The following is a 21,338-nucleotide window of genomic DNA, read 5'->3' on the forward strand; positions in this document are numbered from 1 at the left end:
ACAGTATCTAAAACAATGGGATATATAATTATTAAATAAATTGAACAAATTACGATTAGCTAAAAACCTCAGATTAATATAACCTTTGGTTCTTGTAGGTTATCCGGGCTGTGTAACCGTGGTCTTGGAATTTTCTTTCCTGACGTTTCGCCAGCAACTGTGGCAGGCATCTTCAGAGTAGTAACACTGAAGGACAGTGTCTCTCAGTGTTACTACTCTGACACTGTCCTTCAGTGTTACTACTCTGAAGATGCCTGCCACAGTTGCTGGCGAAACGTCAGGAAAGAAAATTCCAAGACCACGGTTACACAGCCCGGATAACCTACAAGAACCAATGAACTCTGACCGTGAAAGCCTTCGACAATATAATATAACCTTGTCCATTTTAGGTTAGATTGCCAAGCCCTGCGTTGTCTGACGGATCTTGTATATTGCAGCTCAGAATTTAGCTACTTGTTTCATCGTCTGGGCTGACCCTTCCCATAGGAGATTCCTTAGCCTCCCTTCCTCAGAGCTGTCCTTTGTTAGATCAAGGAGAGGGATAATTAGCTAAAATTTTGCTTCCTCGTAGAAAGAGCACCTGGAGAAAACGTGCACAATAGGCTCGACTTCACTCGACTTACAGGGACACCCCCATTCTGATCTTGGTAACCTCTTGAATCTGGCTTCTAGAATCACCGAAGGTAGGGCAGAACTTCTAGCTAACGAAAAAGCCCTTCTTTGTTTGTTTCCAGGAATGAAAGGTATTCTGCTGACGCCAAGAAAACACATAGATTACGTGAAAATACATAAAAGCAAAATTTAAAATCGCAACTTAGGACTGCCTTAGCCGTGAGAGTGGGCTCACCCTTGAAAACTTGTGCCGGAGTACGGGGTCAGCATTTTAACAAGCACTGACCGTATAGTCCTAAACAAAGTGACACCGTACTAAATCCATTGACTTCTATGGGCTTAGTAACTCTTGTTTAGCACTGCACTGGGATGAATGGGTGCGTTTTTGCCATAAAGGACTAACCTGGCTACCGCTTTGCCTGGTTATTAGCCGCTTTGAGGTGATGTAGCGGGGCTTTTCTCCCGCCAGGGGGCAGAACGCCACCAGATTCGGAAAACAACATCTGCAGAAATCGGACAGGAGCTAGAAGGTTGAACAGAAAAAGAGGGAAAGAAAACTTGCCAGGTTATGGGCAGAAGGCGAAAGGGTGTTGTGAAGGAACAGACTCACAAGCCTTGTTCCCACGGGTCCCAGGAGGTTGGAAAGACCCCGCAGCTGTCTCGAGTCTCCACACACAGGGCCCCTTCCTCTTCACTCACAGGTGGGTACCAAACTTCTCTCTGCGAAGTAACTGTCACCACCCACAAACCTAAAGGAGTATCCCCGACTAGATGAGTTCATGGAGGGAGAAGCTTTCCTCCCTCTCTCATAATACCAGAACGCGGGGCCATCTGCTGAAGCTGGAGGGTGAGAGACTCAAAACGGATAAAAGGAAGTATTTCTTCACACAACGCCTAGTTCAGTTGTGGAACTCCCTGCCCCAGGATGTGGTGACGGCTGCCAACTTGGAAGGCTTTAAGAGGGGAGTGGACACGCTCATGGAGAAGAGGAGTATTCATGGCTACTAGTCAAAATGGATATTAGTCATGATGCATACCTGTCCTCTCCAGGATCAGAGGAGCAGGCCTATTCTGGAACACGGGCAGGATATTGCGGCTGCAGTCGTCTTGCTTGTGGGCTTCCTGATTGGCCACTGCATCAACTGTCTGTCTAGACTTTTGGCCGCAGCTGTCCCTGCGGGCATTAGTTTTGAAACGTCCATGAAGATATTTCCCCTTGTGCCTTTGACTTTCCACGGCTCCTCACAGCCCTTCTGCTTGTTTCTTTTCACGCCTTTTGGTTTTTATGTTTTTTAATGCATTTTATCCTCTTGTGTTTTTCTCTACATTGTAAGCCACCTTGAGCTCCCTACAGAGGAAAGGCGGCTAATAAATGTTTTGAAATGATGTAACATGAAAACGCCCCTACTTAAAACGGCTACATGGCGATTTTGGGGAGGGGCTGTGGCTCAGCGGTAGAGCATCTGCTTGGCATGCAGAAGGTCCCAGGTTCAATCCCTGACATCTGTAGTTAAAAGGACCAGTTAATAGGTAATGTGAATGACCTCTGCCTGATACCCTGGAGACCCATTGGGAGGGGCTGTGGCTCAGTGGGAGAGCATCTGCTTGGCATGCAGAAGGTCCCAGGGTCAGTCCCCGGCAGCATCTCCAGTTAAAGGGACTAGGGCAGGTAGGTGATGTGAAAGACCTCTGCCTGAGACCCTGGAGAGCCAAAGGGAGGGGCCATGGCTTGGTGGGACAGGTTCAATCCCCGGCATCTCCAGTTCAAGGGACCAGGCAGGTAGGTGATGTGAAAGACCTCTGCCAGGAGACCCTGGAGACCCACTGCCGGTCTGAGTAGACAATACTGACTTGGATGGACCCGGGGTCTGATTCAGTAGAAGGCAGCTCCATGTGTCCATGTGCTTGTCCGAAGAAGGCGGCTCTCCTCCAAGGCAATGCCGGAAACCCCGTGGGCCTTCCAGGTGCCTCCTCAGGTGTGTGTCAAGGGAAGGTTTGCGGCTGCCCTCCCCCTACTCCCCCCTTCTGGGGCAGGGGCTACCTTGGCTGGGAGCAACCCCCCCCAGACGTTGCGCCGCCCGCCCAGGTAAGCGGGGCGGGGCCGCACCTGGCTCAGGTGCGCGGAGGGGGCGGGGCCAGCGGCTGGCTGGCGGGTCACGTGCCGGAGGGAGGAGGGGGCGGCGCCGCCGAAGGGGAAGAGGAGCGCGCCGTCGGGCCGAGCGCCCCGCTCCAGACGGGCCCTGCGGACGCGGCCGGGCAGGTGAGCAGGGGAGGTACCTGGGCAGGTGGCTTGGCCGGGCGGGGGTCGCCCTGGGGGGGGGGAATGGGAGCTTCTTCAGGGGTCCCCGCCCCCCTCCTGCCCGGACTTTCCCCCCGCAGGTGGGGAGGCCAGCCGGGGCCTGAACCGCCGCGAGCCAAGGGCGTCTCCTGCTCGCGAGGAGGCGGCCATAGCGAGCGGCTTCCCGCAGGGCCGGCTCGGCCGGCTTCTTGTCCCGGCCTGGGGCGGGCTCTGCTGTTTGGGCGCTTCCCCACGTGCGCCGGGAGTTCCGTGTCGCCAGTTCCCAGCAACTTTTTCCGAAGTTCAGCGCGCCTGGGAGTGCAGCTTTTTTTGGGGGGGGGGGATCGTTCGCGCGCCGGACACGCAACTCCCCGCGCACGTCGGAATGGGCGGTGTCGTGCTCTGGGTTATGCGTGAAACGGTCCGGTGGATGCGTCCAGCCAGGAACGTAAGAAGGGCTCAGCTGGGATCCGGCCACGGTCCGTTTTTTGGCTCGCAGGGTGCCTTGCAGTTATCGGGTGGCCAACCTCCAGGCGGGGCCTGGAGATCCCTTGACATTGCGACGGATCTCTCAGGGCGACAGCAGTGTTTCCTCCGAGGAAATAGCTCCTTGGGTGGATTGTACCGGCCGTGTCCTTGCCAGGGCCCCTCCCCAGGTAGGGTTGCCATCCTCCAGGTACTAGCTGGAGATCTCCCGCTATTACAACTGACCTCCAGCCAATAGAGATCAGTTTCCCTAGAGGAAATGGCCGCTTTGGCCATTGGACTCTATGACATTGAAGTCCCTCCCCAAACCCTGCCCTCCTCCGGCTCCACCCCAAAAACCGCCCGCTGGTGGCGAAGAGGGACCTGGCAACCCTATCCCCAGGTGTGACCTCTCAAATCTCCAGGAATTTCCTAACCCGAGTTGGCCATCCTATATAGCCTTGGGATGGTCTTCTGGGATCCATCCACCCTCAGTTCAGGGGGGCAACCAGCGGAGGCCCCTTGGGCTATTCTTGCAAAGGGGACTCCAGCAGGTGCAGCTCCCCCCTCCAAATGTTTGCCCCCCCTCCCCAGTTCTGGGTGCCTTCCCGTGGTTTCTGCTGGCACGGTTTCTCTTCCCCCGCCCGGTGGTTGAGTGCCAACTGGGCAGGAAAAAAACACCCTCTCTGGCCCTCTTCTCTGCCTGTAAGAGCGGCTTGGTATGCGGGGCTCAGCAGGTGAGGGCCTTGTGTTGCACGGAGCTCTGCAAACAGGAGCACGGCCTGCTGATCTGGAAACTGCAGACGCTTCTCGCAGGTGGGACCGACTTCTAAACGCTTTGTACTTTTCCAAAAGGGTTTGTTGCTCTGTGCTGTTTTCTCCTTCCTGAATGCAAAATGCGGGAATCTCCCCTCAGCCGACGCAGAACGAGTTTCTATTTTGTTTTTGACGTGTTTAGGATTTATAAATCTACAGCAAGACTGAGCAACAAGTTATGCTCTGCGTTCATTTCGCACACCCTGAGCTAGAGTTGCCAACTCAGGTTGGGAGATTCCTGGAGATTTTAGGAGGGCAGGGTTTGGGGAGGGGAGGGACCTCAGCGGGGCATAATACCGTGGAGTCCAGCCTACAGAGCAGCCATTTTCTCCAGGGGAACTGATCCCTGTGGTCTAGAGATTAGTTGTAATTTGGGGAGATCTAGGGTTGTCAACTGTGGGTTGGGAAATTCCTGGAGATATGAGGAGGGCAGGGTTTGGGGACAGGAGGGACTTCAGTGGGGTATACTATTTTAGAGACCACCCTCATGAGCAGCCATTTTCTCCAGGAGAACTGATCTCTCTAGCATGGAGGTGGACTGTCATTGCAGGTGATCTCCAGGCCCAACCTGGAGGCTGGCAACTGTACTGTGAGCCCAGATTTGCCACTGAGCCCCTACCTCTCTCAGCCACTCACCCTGTTATTCCTCCTCCCTCCTGGACTTGTGACCCATCTGCATGGGAATCGCTCCCCATTTTGGGGTCCCGACTCCCTTGGCTGATTCACGGACTCACCCAACTGACGTTGCTGAGGCTGCTTAGAGGAATGCCAGAGTGAAAATTCGGCAGGTGCTGGAGAGGGTTGTCCTTTTTTGTGCTTATGAGTGGAGTTGATGGGTTTTCATGTTACTGGTGTAGGGTGGTAACATACCCTATAAAACTACGGGCAAAACGCCTGGAAGGTGTGTGCGCGTAAGCACACTGTAGTGTCTGCCGGATTAAAACGACTGCCTTATTCTTTGTTTTTGTATTTCTGTTCTCAAAGGAAGTGTTCCCTGGGGTTGCCACCTTTTTATCTGGCAGGGCTCCTGTGTCTGTAACCTGTTGTTGTCACATTATCCAAACATCAAATGGCCTCACCCACTGTTAATTTCATAGTTCATAGAGTCTGCGTGGTGTAGTGGTTAAGAGCGGTGGTTTGGAGCGGTGGACTCTGATCTGGAGAACCGTGTTTGATTCCCCACTCCTCCACATGAGCGGCAGATGCTAATCTGGTGAACTGGGCTGGTTTCCCCACTCCTACACACAAGGCCAGCTGGGTGACCTTGGGCTAGTCACAGCTCTCTCAGCCCCACCGACCTCACAGGGTGTCTGTTGTGGGGAGGGGAAGGGAAGGAGGCTGTAAGCCGGTTTGAATCTCCCTTAAGCGATAGAGAAAGTCGGCATATAAAAACCAACTCTTCTTCTTAAGTCTTTTAAAAAACACTTCATATTGAATTAGCGTGGGGCCTGGAGATCTCCCAGAATGACAACTGATCTCCAGACTACTGAGATCGGTTTCTCTGGAGAAAATGGCAGCTTTGAAGGGTGGACTGTGTAGCATTATACCCCACTGAGGTCTCCGCCCTCTCCAGGCTCCGCCCCCAAATCTCCAGGAATTTCTCAACCCAGAGGTGGCAACCCTGTAACGAGTTCTGCTTGTCCTGCTGTTAAAGGTACAGGAGACCTGCCAGAGAAGGACATTGGCAGCCCGGTGTTTCTTCATCTAGCCAGTATGTGTGTGTTTAATGTTTACGTACCTTGGACTACCCCGTTAAATCATTTTCTACACATTTCAGATTCTCAAAACGTGATAGATTGAAGAAGTAACCAGGCTTGATGTTTTGAAAGACAGCTAGTGTTCTACCGGGCAGATGGGCACAGTTAGGAATGTGCCTCCATTTTTTGGTGTAATTCAGATTTGCTGGGTACTCGTAGTGAAAAGGAACATACCCGTAGATCTCTTTAGATGTGTCAAACAACTGCGCTTGGTGCATGCCGGCTGCTAGACTGTGGCTGCTCTTGGTTTGCTCCACGCTGTGGAAACGGTGCATCTGTTTGCTTTGGAAAGAGCTGTGCAAAGGTACCTGGCGTCTGTTTGCCTTGCCATTGCCGGGTGGCTCAAAACATTTTGGAGCCTAAGGCGGAAATCCAAAGGGCCGCTGAACTTTCTTGCACTTACTGACACAGAGCCTGGTCCATCAAGAGGGGGTGGGGACCCAAGTCTCAGCTAAATAAACAACTGTTCTTGCTCAGCTTCCATTCGTATCAATGGGGGGGGGGGCCTTGTTCTGGAGAACTGCTCTGGGGGGTCAGGTCTGTCGGTGCGCTGCTGTTGTGGTATTGAAAATCTGGCGGCTGTGAGGTAGTTGCTTCGCTTTGCCTGTGGTCTGTGCAGAAAAAGAAGAGGAAACCATTTTGCCGAATTATCACCATAATCCTCTGGGCAAAGAGCGGGGTTGGGGAGATAGCTGTGGATTTCCTGGATTGTTCAGGGGGTTGGACTAGATGACCTTTGGGATCACTTCCAGTTAGGGTTGCCAGCTCTGGGTTGGGAAATGCTTGGAGATTTTGTGGGTGGAGCCTGAGGTGGGTGGGGTTAGGGGAGGGAAGGGTCTTCAATGAAGTATAATGCCATCGAGTCCAATTGCCAAAGTGGCCATTTTCTCCAGGCGGACTGATCTCTGTCACCTGGAGACCAGTTGTAATAGAAGAGATCTCCAGCCCCCACCTGGAGGTTGGCAACCCTACTTTCAGTTCTGCATTTCCTAATTACTGAGGAATCCCTTCTGGGCTGGCAGCCGGGAGGTCCTATAAAATTATAGTGAAGCCATCAAGGAGGTGAACTTACCTTGACCTAAACGGAGCACAGTTGTCATCTAGAAAAATATTATTTTAAAGCCTTATGCACAGTTTTAGGCTAAAAATAGCTTAATGGTAATGCATGTGTGGTTCTAGAACCTTTTTACTAGCCTTGTGATGTTCTTGGCACAACCCACCAGGTTCTGGGATGGTGATGGCGTCACCACAACCATTGCTAATAGGGTGGCAACTTCCCAACAAGACAGGTGAACACTCATCATCCTGCTCACATTGACAAATGAGTTGGTATCACCCCCGTTTTTACAGATTACTCATAGGAACTTGCCAAAGGTCATAGAAAAGAGCTGGTTACGAGGTTTCTAGCCCCGATCCCAGCAGGAAGGGAAGGCTGACGGAGGTTTTGTCAAGACAGGTTCAGATATGCCGAATATAATCTCTCCCTCTGAGGCTCAGGAAATATGTTCCTGGTATCTCTGGATCACGGAATGAGGAAGAGTCGGAGCTGCCCGAAGGGAGCCAAATCCCTTACTAGCCTATGGTGTTTTTTTTTGATGGAGACATTAACAAGGATGAAGTTAATTGATGGGGCTTCAGTTTTTGAGAAGCCGAATAGATTGCTCTGTAAGTGTAGCTTTAAGGCTCGGCTGGCCAGAATTCCTGGGGCTGCCTTTGAACTCACTGTGATGTCTGTCTGAAGAGCCCCGAGTTGCCAGCTCTGTGGGGAAATTCCTGGAGATTGGGGAGGTTGAAGCCTCAGGAGGATGGGGTTTGGGGAGGGGAGGGACCTCAGCTGGGCATAATGCCATAAAGTCCACCCTCCAAAGCCACAATTTTCTCTAAAATCATAGTTGGAGGGGACCACCAGGGTCATCTAGTCCAACCCCCTGCACAATGCAGGAAATTCACAACTACTTCCCCCACGCACACCCCCAGTGACCCCTTACTCCATGCCCAGAAGATGGCCAAGATGCCCTCCCTCTCATGAACTGCCTAAGGTCATAGAATCGGCGTTGCTGACAGGTGGCCAGTTCTAGGGGAACTGATCTCTGTGGTTTGGAGATCAGTTGTAATTCCAGGAGATCTCCAGCCCCTGCCTGGAGGTTGGCAAGAAGAAAACAGTGCAGGCAATTATATCACAAAACATATATTGATGAAAAAGTGCAAAACATCAAATAACAACAGTGCTTATACAAAAAGATGATCACGGAAATAAAACTATATACAAGGCCATAAACATTTTTCTTAAGATACGGAATTCACCATGTGATCATGGCTATTTAGTTTATAAGGAAATGGAGAGAGGTCTAAAGCTGGTTATTAGTCATGGAGATTCAGGGGTGGAGCCTGGGGAGGGCCCTTCCCTACCCAACCCCCAGCCTCCCCAGCCTCCATCCCAGAATCTCCAGGAATTTTCCAACTCAGAGCTGGTAACCCTATGACAGTCACAGAATCATAGAGTTGGAAGGGACCACCAGGGTTATCTAGTCCAACCCTCTGCACTATGCAGGAAATTCACAACTGCCTCTCCCCGCCCAAACCCCCCCCGTGACCCCGACTTTATGCCCAGAAGATGGCCAAGATGCCCTCCCTCTCATCATCTGCCTAAGGTAATAGAATCAGCATTGCTGACAGATGGCCATCTAGCCTCTGCTTAAAACTCTCCAGGGAAGGAGAGCTCACCACCTCCCGAGGAAGCCTGTTCCACCGAGGAACCACTCTGACTGACAGAAATTTCCTCCTAATGTCTAGACGGAAACGCTTTTGGTTTAATTTCAGCCCGTTCTGGTCCGACCTTCTGGGGCAACAGAAAACAACTCTGCACCATCCTCTATATGACAGCCCTTCAAGTACTTGAAGTCCCCCTGGTCAAAATGGTTGCTTTGGAGGCTTAGGGACCTGCTGAGGTCTGCTTCCTCCCCAAACTCCGCCCTCCCCAGGCTCTACCCCCAAACCTCCAGGAATTTCCCAAACCAGAGTTGGCAACCCCGTTGCTGGCTGTAAAGGACTGCAAGATTCGTGGGCTTTGGGGCTTGTGGTACTGGAACCACCGCTTCCTGAATTGCACGTCATGTAGCCGGCCTCTTTGGAAACGGAGAGGCTTGCAAAAGCAGCTTGGGACAGGGTGGCATGTGCCAGCTGTTCAAAGGAAAGAGCCCAGGCTCCCGCTGGGCATGCCTGTGCCTGTGCCACCCTCAGCTAGCTCTTGGGATGCCAGCCAGCTGGCCTTGATCCTCTTGAATGCATTGCCACAGGACGGGGTAAGGCTTTTAGCAAAGGACTTGGTGGATTCCTCCGGTGAGGTTCCTCTCCGCAGTTAGAAATGAAGGGCTTGTGTTTTTGTGCCTGCCGGGGGTTGGGGCCTGTCTGTCTTGCCATGCCTGCAAACTTTCTCCTGGCATGGGGGTACCTGCTGGAGGTTGGGAAATACCTGGAGATTTGAGGGTGGGGTTTGGGGAGAGGAAGGATTTCAGAGAGGTCTAATGCCATAAGAGTCCATCTTCCCAAGCAGCCATTTTCTCCAGGGGAACTGATCTCTGCCAGTTCTCTGCCAGGAAAGGCTGAGGGACTTGGGCATGTTTAGTCTGGAGAAGAGGAGGTTGAGGGTAGGGGACAGGATTCCTCTCTTTAAGTATTCAAAGGGCTGTCACTTAGAGGAGGGCAGGGAGCTGCTCCTGTTGGCAGCAGAGGATCATAGGACTCACAATAATGGGTTTAAATTGCGGGCAGAAAGATACCGGCTGAATATTAGGATATATTTTTTTTACAGTAAGAGTTGTTCAACAGTGGGATCGGCTTCCTAGGGAGGTGGTGCGCTCCCCCTCACTGGCAGTCTTTAAGCAGCGGCTGGACAAACACTTGTCAGGGATGCTCTAGGCTGATGCTGCATTGAGCAGGGGGGTTGGACTAGATGGCCTCTATGGCCACCTTCCAACTCTATGATTCATTTGGAGATCAGTTGTAATTCCAGGAGATTGCTAGGCCCCACCGGGAGATTGGCAACCTTACCCTGTGGGCATCTTGAGGGGGCTTAGTGGACCATCGGTCTGATTCGACAGACAAATCCTTCACGTCGTAAGCATGGCGCAATGCTGTTTGTTTTCCAAGCTGGAGATGGAAACAGCCGTTGGCACATACTCCCACGGAACTGGTAATCTGGGGAATCTTCCTTTGGCAAGTTTCTGGCAGGCGGAAGGTGTGGCACGTGTGAAAAAAAAGACTTCCCAAGCCTTGTCTGTCGAGAGCAGCTCTGGTGTATCACAACGTCAAAACAGTAAGGTTCCTTTGGCCAAAACTGTTGTCTAGAATCCACTATTTATTTACAAAACTGGCATCTTGCCTTTCTGCTCTCACAGGCATGGCGCACATGCAGATAGTTTCCCATCCAGGATCGAACTTGGGAAACCCGTTTGCCAAATTGCAACGGAAGCAGACGCTGCCCTGTGCTGGTTGGTTGGTGTTGGGGACTGTGGCTGAGCGATGAAACTCTTGAGTAACCGAGCACCTTCCTGACATCATCCAGCCCAGTTTGAGAATGCAAAGTGCCTATTTTTAGACCTTTCCCCGCCCTACCCGAAAGGCTTTTGAGGGCAGGTTACCTTTAGTTACGAAATCTCTCCGTCTCGCTCTATTCACCCAGCGACCCTTCGAGGTGGGCTTGAGGCCGTGTCTTTCCAACGGCACCTAGGGAGCCAAGTGGGACTCTGAACCTGGAACCTCCGCTCTCGAAGAATTGTAATAACTATGTCTGGCTTTCTGGTTGCTAAATTCCACTTGTCCTGGGCAGAGTTCAACCAAAGCATTCATTCGGCAGTAGGGACTAATTTGTTGGAGAAAGGGAAGAAACAGTTAAGGCCACTTAATGTCACTTAAAAATATATTAAAGATTTTGTGGTCGACCCAAGTATTTTAATATTTATTTATTTACATACTTCATTTATACCCCACCTTTCTCATCACTAGAAGGAGAAGAAGAAGAAGAGTTGGTTTTTATATGCTGACTTTCTCTACCACTTAAGGAAGAATTAAACCAGCTTACAATCACCTTCCCTTCCCCTCCCCACAACAGACACCTTGTGAGGTAGGTGGGGCTGAGAGAGCTGTGACTAGCCCAAGGTCACCCAGCTGGCTTCGTGTGGAGGAGTGGGGAAACCAACCCGTTTCACCATATCAGCCTCCGCCGCTCATGTGGAGGAGTGGGGAATCCAACCCGGTTCTCCAGATCAGAGTCCACCGCTCCAAACCACCGCTCTTAACCACGACACCACGCTGGCTCCCTCCGTCCAATACCTCCTGAAGATAGTTTTTACTCTCAAAAGCTCGTAGCCCAAAAATCTTGCCGGCCTCAAAGGTGCTCCTGGATGCCCATCTAGGATTAAAGTCCCTTTCCTTTTTCTGGGCATGTGGGAGGGAGGAGAACAGAAAGGCTTCTGAATGGATGCAAAATTCACAGCCGGGAGAGCTCTTAATAGCTGTTGTGACTGCTAAGTGGAACTGCCCTGTTTTGAACCTCTGGGCACCTTAGAGGCATGAGTGACGGGAGGTTCTGAAGGAAGAGACCCTCCATCTTTGCACAATACGTGCCAAAGAATTGCTTCCTAAAATTGTAAGACCTGGCTTTCCCCCCCAACACTTCTAGAGGTTTCAAAAAGCTTTGCAGGTGTTATGTCTGTAACTTCATAACCGACCTGTATGTTCGGGCGGTGTAATCCTCAAATTGCCACTGTGAGGGATGGTGTCTCGGAGGCGGCGATGCGGTTGGAATCAGGGCTTCAAAATATGCCAGGGTGTAAAAACCCAGCACAAATGTTTACACTAGTAATCCCCACCCTAAGGAACTGTGCTGGGGTTAGGGTTGCCAGGTCCGTCTTCGCCACCAGTGGGAGGTTTTTGGGGCAGAGCCTGGGGAGGGTGGGGTTTGGGGGAGGGGAGGGACTTCAATGCCATACAGTCCAATGGCCAAAGCAGCCATTTTCTCCAGGGGGGCTGATCTCTATCGGCTGGAGATCAGTTGTAATCGCAGGAGATCTCCAGCCACCACCTGGAGGTTGGCAACCCTAGCTGGGGTTCATCTACATGGCTAGTCATGTATTTCAGTGCCATTCCACAAATCACATGTCAACAAACCTGTGTTTATGACAGGCTATAAATTTGGCTCCAACACTCAGTTAATCCTGGCTCTCTGTTTCCAAGCATCTCTCTCATTCATGCATTAGGGGTGTGTGTTTGTGTAAAGTGCTGCCAAGTCACCGCTGACTTCTGGCAACCCTTCATGGGGTTTTCAAGGCAGGAGACCTTCAGAGGTGGTTTGCCATTGCCTGCCTCTGCATAGCAGCCCTGGATTTCCTTGGTGGTCTCCCAACCAAGTACTTAACCGGGGCAGCCCTGCTTAGCTTCTGAGGTCTGCAAATAAGAGCATAAGAAAAGCCCTGCTGGATCAGACCCAGGGCCCACCAAGTCCAGCAGTCTGTTCACACAGTGGTCAACCAGGTGCCTCTAGGAAGCCCACAAAAAGACGGCTGCAGCAGCAGCATCCTGCCTGCGTTCCAAAGCACCTAATAGGCCTGCTCCTCTGATCCTGGAGAGAACAGATATGCAGCATGACTAGTAGCCAATTTAACTAGTAGCCATGGATAGCCCTCTCCTCCATGAGCGTGTCCACTCCCCTCTTAAAGCCTTCCAAGTTGGCAGCCATCACCACATCCTGGGGCAGGGAGTTCCACAAGTTAACTATGCATTGTGTGAAGAAATACTTCCTTTAGACTGCTTTGTCGTACTGTTAGTTACTGTTCTGTATTTTGTGCGGGTGCTCAATGTTAGAAGTATATTATACGTCAATGTAATATAATTTTTCTACAGCACACCAGTATGTTATTATTTGTATTATTACTATTAATAATTTTGGCTGTACATGCTGTGACATTTGATATTGGTTGTTTGATATTGGTTGACAGCATTGTCTCTCTGTTGTTTAGCATAGCTTCTTCGATCTGATGAGATCTGGCTAGCCTGGACCATCTTGGTCGAGGCAAAAGAGTTGATCAGAGGTGTTTTTGCCATTGCTTGCCTCTGCATTGCCACCCCGGACTTCCTTGGTGGTCCCCCATCCAAGTACTAACCAGGGCCGACCTTGCTTAGCTTCTGAAACCTGATGAGATCAGGCTAGTCTGGGCCATCCAGGTCAGTGCATTATGTGTATGCCTACAATGTGAGAATTAGCACAGTAGCCTGTAATCTGGAGTTTAAACCAGCGTGGTGTAGTGGTTAAGAGCAGTGGTTTGGAGTCTGATCTGGAGAACAGGATTTGATTCCCCACTCCTCCACATGAGCAGCGGAGGCTAATCTGGTGAACTGGGTTTGTTTCCCTGCTCCTCCACACGAAGCCAGCTGGGTGACCTTGGGATAGTCACAGCTCTCTCAGCCCCATCTCACAGGGTGTCAGTTGTGGGGAAGGGAAGGTGATTGTAAGCAGGTTGGAGTCTTCCTTAAGCGGTAGAGAAAGCATATAAAAACCTCCTTCTTCTCAACCTGTGTAATGATTAACCGCTGTTTGCATTACTGTGACAATGTGGGGAGGGGTTTGCCATGTGTTCCTTCACTCTACGAAACCAAAGCCCTAGAAACACTCATAACGATTTCTAGGGATTTTACGAGGCTGCTGGTGAAACAAGCTTTGGTTCTCCAGGGCAAGGGATGCCAATTCCCCATCGGGAGGGGAGGCTGAAAGAGGGTCCCAGCTCCTGGGGGTGGCCTTCTGGGCTCCCCGTGGCTTCATCCCACCTGGGAAGAACTTGGTGCTCCTGATCACGGGCTGGATCCATGCCATGTGCCTTTGGGCATCCTAGGGTTGCCATCCTCCAGGTAGTGCTCCTGCTATTACAACTGATCTCCAGGCGACAGAGATCAGTTCCCCAGGAAGAAATGGCCGCTTTGGCCATTGGACTCTATGGCACTGAAGTCCCTCCCCTCCCCAAACCCCGCCCTCCTCAGGCTCCACCCCAAAATCCTCCCGCCAGTAGCGAAGAGGGACCTGGCAACCCTTGCCTGAATCAGCATTCTGGATCCCATTTTGTGGAGTGTCCATTTCCTGTAATAGGTTTTTTAAATATAAATTGTAAAGAAAACCAGCCGTTTTCAATGGACCTTAAGTCTCCAGGGCTCTTATCCAAAGGGGACTCAATCCCAGGGCCACTTGGGGAAAAAAAGGCAGAGCTCTTAATGATGCTGAGGGGCAGTGGGCTTTCTTCCCCTCTCTGCTCGCAGGGCAAGGCGATGCACCCCTTAGATTTCAGTGGGTTTAGGCTGCAGTAGCCGCCACAGGATTGCACAGTCAGCAGGCTAAACATCCACTACCTTTGGCAAGTGTGCCACAAGTTCAAAGTCTTTCACGGTGTCCCGGGCTTGTCATTCTTTGACAAATGTCCACATACGGTGGAGAGCTTTCTTCCTGCGCAAAACAGGAATAGCCACAGGTTTTGAACATTTTGCTTCTTGTGTGTGTGTGTGTGTGTGTGTGTGTGTGTGTGTAGGTGTGCCGCCAAGTCACAGCTAAATTACGGAGACCCTATAGGGTTTTCAAGGCAAGAGGCATTGGGGGGTGGTTTGCCTGCCTCTGCGTCATGACCCTGGTGTGCCTTGGAGGTTGCCCATCCAAATTCTAACCAGGGCTGACCCTGCTTAACTTCTGATATCTGACAAGATCACGGTCCCCTTTATACTCCAGGTAAAACCCAGATTTTTCTCTTCATGTATTTCAGGACTCCCGCTTTGCATTGCAGGGCTTCATTGTCTGAGGGTGCGGCTGAAACAGTTTGGAGGCAGCTGCCCCAGCGCTGAAGGACGAACCGTCTTCGTTGGGTGCCTCCAAGACCTCTGCGTTCCCCCCTCTCCCGGCTGGGGAGGAGGGAGATGGCAGGGTCCGGCCAGCTGGCATTCCTGGTGACCGTCTCTCTCCAGTCCCTCGTCCCCTCTGTGCTCGGTAAAGGTGGGTGCCGCTTTCATGACCTTTAATGAGAGTGTGATGGGATGGGAGAATTGGTTGCAGGCTCATGTTTGGCGGCAAAGGAGGGTTGACCGGAAGCTAGGGTTTCGGGGCTGCATTCCCAGTTTCTTGTGGGCTCCGTCTCATGCTGGCTGTCTTTGTTTGCAAAAAAGAAAAAAAAAAGGTCCATTGGGTGACTGGCTGCTATCTCCAGCTTACCGTCCCCCGATCAACAAAATTACTCCTTCCGGGACAAAAAATATAGGGTCTCAGAGTGACAGAGCCCCATTCCCCAGCTGATGAGACAAATGCCAAAGATGCTTCCTTTCCAGCCCTGACCTCTGGTGCAGTTATGACAAATGATTGGTGGGGTTTCAGACAGGTTTGGAGGGTGTCGTGACTTTGTAACTTTTTCAGAACGATCAGTTTCCCATTACAGATGGTGAATGTGGGATTTCTACTTTGTGCTTGGGTGAGTTTCATCTCAACCCGAGTTTGCAAGACCTGAGCAAGGCATTTAATGAGAGGAAGTTTGGGAGATCTTTAATTCACAGGGTCGCCATAAGTAGGAAGCGACTTACATAAGAACATAAGAAAGATGATGCTGGATCAGATCAAGACCCATCAAGTCGAGCGGTCTGTTCACACAGTGGCCAACCAGGTGCCTCTAGGAAGCCCACAAGCAAGAAGGCTGCAGCAGCATTGTCCTGCCTGCATTCCACAGCACCCAAGATAATAGGCATGCTCTTCTGATCCTGGAGAGAATAGGCATGCATCATGACTAGAAGCCATTTTGACTAATAGCCATTGATAGCCCTCTCCTCCATGAACATGTCCACTCCCCTCTTCAAGCCTTCCAAGTTGGCAGCCGTCACCACATCCTGGGGCAGGGAGTTCCACAATTTAACTATGACTTGAGGACACTTAAGGCACTCAGAGCGATCGCAGGATATTTGACATCCAAATATAGAGAAGAGCCTTTTTTTTTAAGAGCCAAATTTGTTTTGCCTCTAGTGTTAAGGGGTGAGTCACCCATACCTTCTTGTAAGCAGGAGAATAACAGTTTGGAAAGGGTCCTAAAACTCAGAGTTCCTGTTCATTGAGGAGTCATCTGAAGTCAAGAGTTTTCCTGAAAGCAGAAATGAGCCTCTTCTGCCGTGGAGTGTGTCATTCTGGCGGGAGAGGGGGGGCGGGAAAGAGAGGCTTCCTTGGCGTGGGCTTGTTCCCAGCCAGCTCCACCTGTAATCAGCAAAGCACTCTCCGGGCGTGGCCTCAGCAGGTTGCACAGGCTGAGCCCCAGCCCCGGATCCCGGCTGAGTCACTCGTTCCCTTCCTGGTACAGAGGAGGGCGTGGATTCTGACCGTGGCCAACCAGAGAGAAGGGAGGGCAGCAGAGAGCCGGTCACTCTGCTTTCTGTCCTTGCAGGGTAAGAGCAGAGACGGCCGGAACGTGCACCACGCCTTCCCAGGAAGGGCTGAAGGCAAGGTGACAGCATAGTGTAGTGGTTAAGAGCGGTGGGCTCTGATCTGGAGAACCAGGTTCGATTCCCCACTCCTGGACTCTGTTTTCAAAAAATGGTGGAACTCCCTGCCCCAGGATGTGGTGATGGCTGCCAGCTTGGAAGGCTTTAAGAGAGGAGTGGACATGTTCATGGAGGAGAGAACTGTCCAGGGCTACTAGTCACAATGGATACTGGTCATGCTGCATACCTGTTCTCTCCAGGATCAGAGGAGCAGGCCTATTGTATGAGATGCTGTGGAGCACAGGCAGGATGGAGCTGCTGCACTCGTCTTGTTAGTGGCTTCCTAGAGGCACCTGGTTGGCTACTGTGTGAACAGACTGCCGGATTTGATGGGCCTTGGTCTGATCCAGCAGGGTCGGTCTTATGTTCTTATGACGCTTCCTGCCCCTGTGCTCTCTGATACAACCCCTGATTTGAGAGATCTCTACAGCAAAGGAGGAGGGGGCAAAAGGCCCCAGTTTGGTGCAAGAAGGCAGCGGGGGGGGGGGGGAAAGTGCTGATACTGATGGGAGTAAGCACCTTGCCTTCAGCCCTTCCTGGGAAGGCGTAGTACCCGTTCAGGCCGTCTCTGCTCTTGCCTTGCAAGGACAGAAAGCAGAGCGACCGGCTTTCTGCTGCCCTCCCTCTCCTCCATGAAGACATCCATTCCCCTCTTCAAGCCTTCCAAGTTGTCAGCCATCACCACATCCTGGGGCAGGGAGTTCCACCGTTTAACTATGTGTTCTGTGAAGAAATACTTCCTTTTATCAGTTTTGAATCTCTCACCCTCCAGCTTCAGCAGATGACCCCGCGTTTTGGTATTATGAGGGAGGGAGAAAAGCTGCTCCCTGTCCACTCTCTCCACACCATGCATAATTTTATAGACTTCTATCATGTCGCCCCTTAACTGCTTCCTTTCCAAACTAAACAGCTCTAGTTTCTACTGGCATCTCCAGCTGAAAAGGACCAGGCAAGGAGGTGATGTGACTAGACCCCTGCCTGGGACCCTGGAGAGCTGCTGCCAGTCTAAGTAGGCAATACTGCCTTTGATGGACGGAGGGTCTGATTCAGTATACGGCACCGTCATGTGTGTTCTTTTGTGAGGACATGCTGCCCTGATATGATGCCAGAACTGAGCCTGAGTCGGCCCTTCTTTTATCTCTCTGTTCCTAACGCTATTTTTTTGTCTCCTCCCAAATCAAGACGGAAACAGCACATTGGAACCCACGTCTTCCTCTTCTCCGCATCACCTTTCAGTACGTCTGTCCGTTTGCTGGTCTGAGTGCTTTTTTTTAGGGGTGACGGGCGGGCAAGCGAAGTGTCCGTCTGTATCTGGAGGGGGTCCCCTTTCTTTGGGTATCCCCCTTCTTCTTCTTGTGATGTGGGGGCGGGGGGTTGAACCTTCATAAGCCCTGGCCCGGTGTGGCAGCTCCACATGCTAATATTCCATCATTACACAAAAACCGTTGCAATAAATACAGAAAGAAATTATAGACAATGAATGAATCATCATGATAGAGCATAATTCTTTTATATTATATATATTTATTATATGATATTAGTAAGAACAAAACATGAGACGATATAGAAGAACTCATGTCGAGGTTTCCTTTACAGTTAACATAATAAACATATAATAAAAAGGTAAAGGTCCCCTGTGCAAGCACCGGGTCATTCCTGACCCATGGGGTGACATCACATCCCGACGTTTACTAGGCAGACTTTGTTTTACGGGGTGGTTTGCCAGTGCCTTCCCCAGTCATCTTCCCTTTACCCCCAGCAAGCTGGTTACTCATTTTACCGACCTTGGAAGGATGGAAGGCTGAGTTGACCTTGAGCCGGATACCTGAAACCGACTTCCGTTGGGATCGAACTCAGGTCGTGAGCAGAGCTTGGACTGCAGTACTGCAGCTTACCACTCTGTGCCACGGGGCTCCTATAACATATATTAGGAAACATATTATTACTTGGAAGAAATAAAAAATTAAATAGTATGAGAGTGAGCATTATATGGTATGTAATTAAGTGACACAAATCACCATACTATTTATATTCGTCCCTGTAAGTAGATGGTTTCTCAGGAAGTTTGAATAAATATAATATTGCTTATTAATTATTGAATTATATTTCTACTCTGAATCCAAAAACCTATCATCACTTTGCAGTGAATGATCTAGAGTTAACTGTCTTGTTTGAGATAACAGAACAATAAACACAAGTAATACATGATTTATTGATCATATTTATTATCAGAACAATATGCTTTTCATAGTTCCCACTCCTCCCTGTCCCCCACCCCCATATCTTTTTAAGAGCAATATATGCTTTCCATTTATCATAAAATTCATTGCTTGGGCTTTTGTTCACATATGATGTGACATAATTCTTTATGTGAAAACAGCTGTTCTCTCTGGTGCTATTAGTTAGAATCATAGAGTTGGAAGGGACCACCAGGGTCATCTTGTCCAACCCACTGCACAATGCAGGGAATTCACAATTACCTCCCCCCCACACACCCCAGTGACCCCTACTCCATGCCCAGAAGATGGTCAAGGTGCCCTCCCTTCTCATGGTCTGTCTAAGGTCATAGAATCAGCATTGCTGACAGGTGGCCATCCAGCCTCTGCTTAAAAACCTCCAGGGAAGGAGAGCTTACCATTTCCCGAGAAGTGGTAAGTGAGCCAGGTTTGGACTGTCCGGCCAGGCCCCAAGTCATAGTAAGCCCCGTGATGGGCTGATACTCATGTAGTTTGCCTGCCAGGGTTGATCTGGCCATGTGAGCAGCCAAACACTTGATTCAGACCACAATATTTGGAGGGGTGTGCCCATAGGGTTGCCAACCTCCAAGTGTTGTCTGGAGATCTCCTGGAATTACAACTGATCTCCAGACAACAGAGATCAGTTCCCCTGGCTGCTTTGGAGGGTGGACCTAATGGCAGTATACCCCACTGAGGTCCCTCCCCTACCCCAACCCTTGCCTCCCAGGCTCCCCCCCAAAAAAAATCTCCAGGAATTTTGCCACACAGAGTTGAACACATGAAGCTGCCTGATACTGAATCAGACCCTCGGTCCTTCAAAGCCAGCATTGTCTACTCAGACCGGCAGAGGCTCTCCAGGGTCTCAGGCTGAGGTCTTTCACATCACCTACTTGCCTGGTCCCTTTAACTGGAGATGCCGGGGATTGAACCTGGGTCCCTCTGCATGCCAAGCAGATGCTCTACCACTGAGCAAACCTCGGTTAGATGGAGGTTAGATGGCCATCTGTCAGCAATGCTGATTCTGTGACCTTAGGCAGATGATGAGAGGGAAGGCATCTTGGCCATCTTCTGGTCACTGGGTGTGTGTGGGGGGAGGTAGTTGTGAGTTTCCTGCATTGTGCAGGGGGTTGGACTAGATGACCCTGGTGGTCCCTTCCAACTCTAGGATTCTATGACACAGCCCCCAAAGGTGACGCTGGACATCCTTTGCAATATTGTACTTCTCCAACTGAGCACCCAAATGTTTAAAGAGCAATTGATGGGGGCCAGGTAGGCATCTGATTGCTGCAGAGGTTTTCAGCATGCCCGTCCTGTTTTCTGCAGCTGTCTGGCAGGCAGTAACAACACGATCTCTCTTTTTCTCCTTGGGGCAGAGCTCGGAACTAGCCGCTGCCATCGCCGTGCCGACGGCCTTTTTCGGGCTGCTGCTGATCGGCCTCTTGGTCTTCGTGGGATTCAAAGTCCGGGAGAAGCGCCAGACGGAAGGCACCTACCGGCCGAGCAGCGAGGAGCAGGTGGGCGCCCGCGTGGCGACGAACGCCAACCTCAAGCTGCCTCCCGAGGAGCGACTCATCTGAAGCGGGGAAGGGGCACTGCTCTCGGGTGCAAACTGGCACGGCGCCTTTTGGGACTTGAAAACAAAATGGACCTGCTGCTGCTCCAGTCTGCCATTGCCAGGATGGCCCTAAGTATTCAGCACTGGCCGGCTGCGAACTGCCGTTGACGGGAGAGGTCCCCGCGGCTGTCAAGGGGCTTTTGAGGAAGCCAAGAGCCGTGGCCATCACTTGACATAACGGCGAGCTCCTATAGCATTTCTGCCGGCATGTTAAACAGAGATGGCTCGCTGGTGCCAACTGCCTGGTGCTGGACTCTCCTTCCTTTGTGCTGAACAAAAGGAAAAGAACTCCCCTCGCTGCCAGCGGAGCGTGCGGGGTTCCCGCAGGAGCCGACGCCGGTTGTTGCTTCGTGGGTCTAGGAAAGGACGCCGGAGCTGCTGCGGGGTTTTCTGAGGGTCTGGCGCGGGGGGATGGGGTTGGAGTTGTATATTTAATTTTTTTTAAGCGAGTGTACTGCACTGTGCCTTGAAAGTGTGCCACTATTTAATAAAAAAGAAAATGCACCTCCCTTTTTCCGGGGCGGTGGGAGAAGATGGGAGTTGTGTTTGTACGCTCCTTGGTGCGTTCGGTTTCCCGGGTGGAAAGGTGACTCCCGCATCCTTTAAATAAGTAAAAGGAAGGCAGCGCCAAAGGCAGCCCGACAGACAAAGGGAGGCAGATCTCCAAGGGGGCTTGGAATCTTTTTATTCAAGCTGCTGAGGAACTGTGGTCCTGCATAACAATAATCCCAAGCATCCACAAAGCTTCTTGCCAGGCATATTCGGTGTTAATTTCTTCCCCTTGGGAGCCAGAAGCAGGGCTGAATGGTTTGCATTCACAAGGGAGGGGAGAGGCCAAGGGGATTCGGAGCTCAGGCACTCAGCTGCCGCCCCTTGTCGGTGGCAATATTAACTTTAAAAAGGTAAAGGCAGTCTTCACACAACGCATGGTTAAGTTGTGGAACTCCCTTCCCCAGGATGTGGTGATGGCTGCCAACTTGGAAGGCTTTAAGAGGGGAGTGGACATGTTCATG

General features: G+C 51.1%; 1 protein-coding gene across 1 annotated transcript; it reads left to right on the plus strand.

Annotated features, from left to right (window-relative positions):
- The first annotated feature begins 14,877 nt into the window (after positions 1–14,877).
- Positions 14,878–20,293, plus strand: CRB3 (crumbs cell polarity complex component 3). The gene is made up of 3 exons (XM_056864659.1): positions 14,878–14,953; positions 17,656–17,708; positions 20,084–20,293. The coding sequence occupies exons 1-3, from the start codon at positions 14,878–14,880 to the stop codon at positions 20,285–20,287; spliced, it is 333 nt and encodes a 110-aa protein (XP_056720637.1). The 3' UTR covers positions 20,288–20,293.
- The last annotated feature ends 1,045 nt before the right edge of the window (positions 20,294–21,338 follow it).

The sequence above is a fragment of the Euleptes europaea genome, chromosome 1, assembly GCF_029931775.1.
Source record: "Euleptes europaea isolate rEulEur1 chromosome 1, rEulEur1.hap1, whole genome shotgun sequence".
Classification (NCBI taxonomy): domain Eukaryota; kingdom Metazoa; phylum Chordata; class Lepidosauria; order Squamata; family Sphaerodactylidae; genus Euleptes; species Euleptes europaea.

What these genes read in the sequence shown, in the direction of transcription:
- CRB3 (XM_056864659.1), top strand. Translation starts at nt 14,878, where the DNA reads ATGGCAGGGTCCGGCCAGCTGGCATTCCTGGTGACCGTCTCTCTCCAG. An exon ending in CCCCTCTGTGCTCGGTAAAG is followed by an intron (nt 14,954 to 17,655) that starts GTGGGTGCCGCT and finishes TCCCAAATCAAG; the next exon opens with ACGGAAACAGCACATTGGAA. An exon ending in CTTCTCCGCATCACCTTTCA is followed by an intron (nt 17,709 to 20,083) that starts GTACGTCTGTCC and finishes TCCTTGGGGCAG; the next exon opens with AGCTCGGAACTAGCCGCTGC.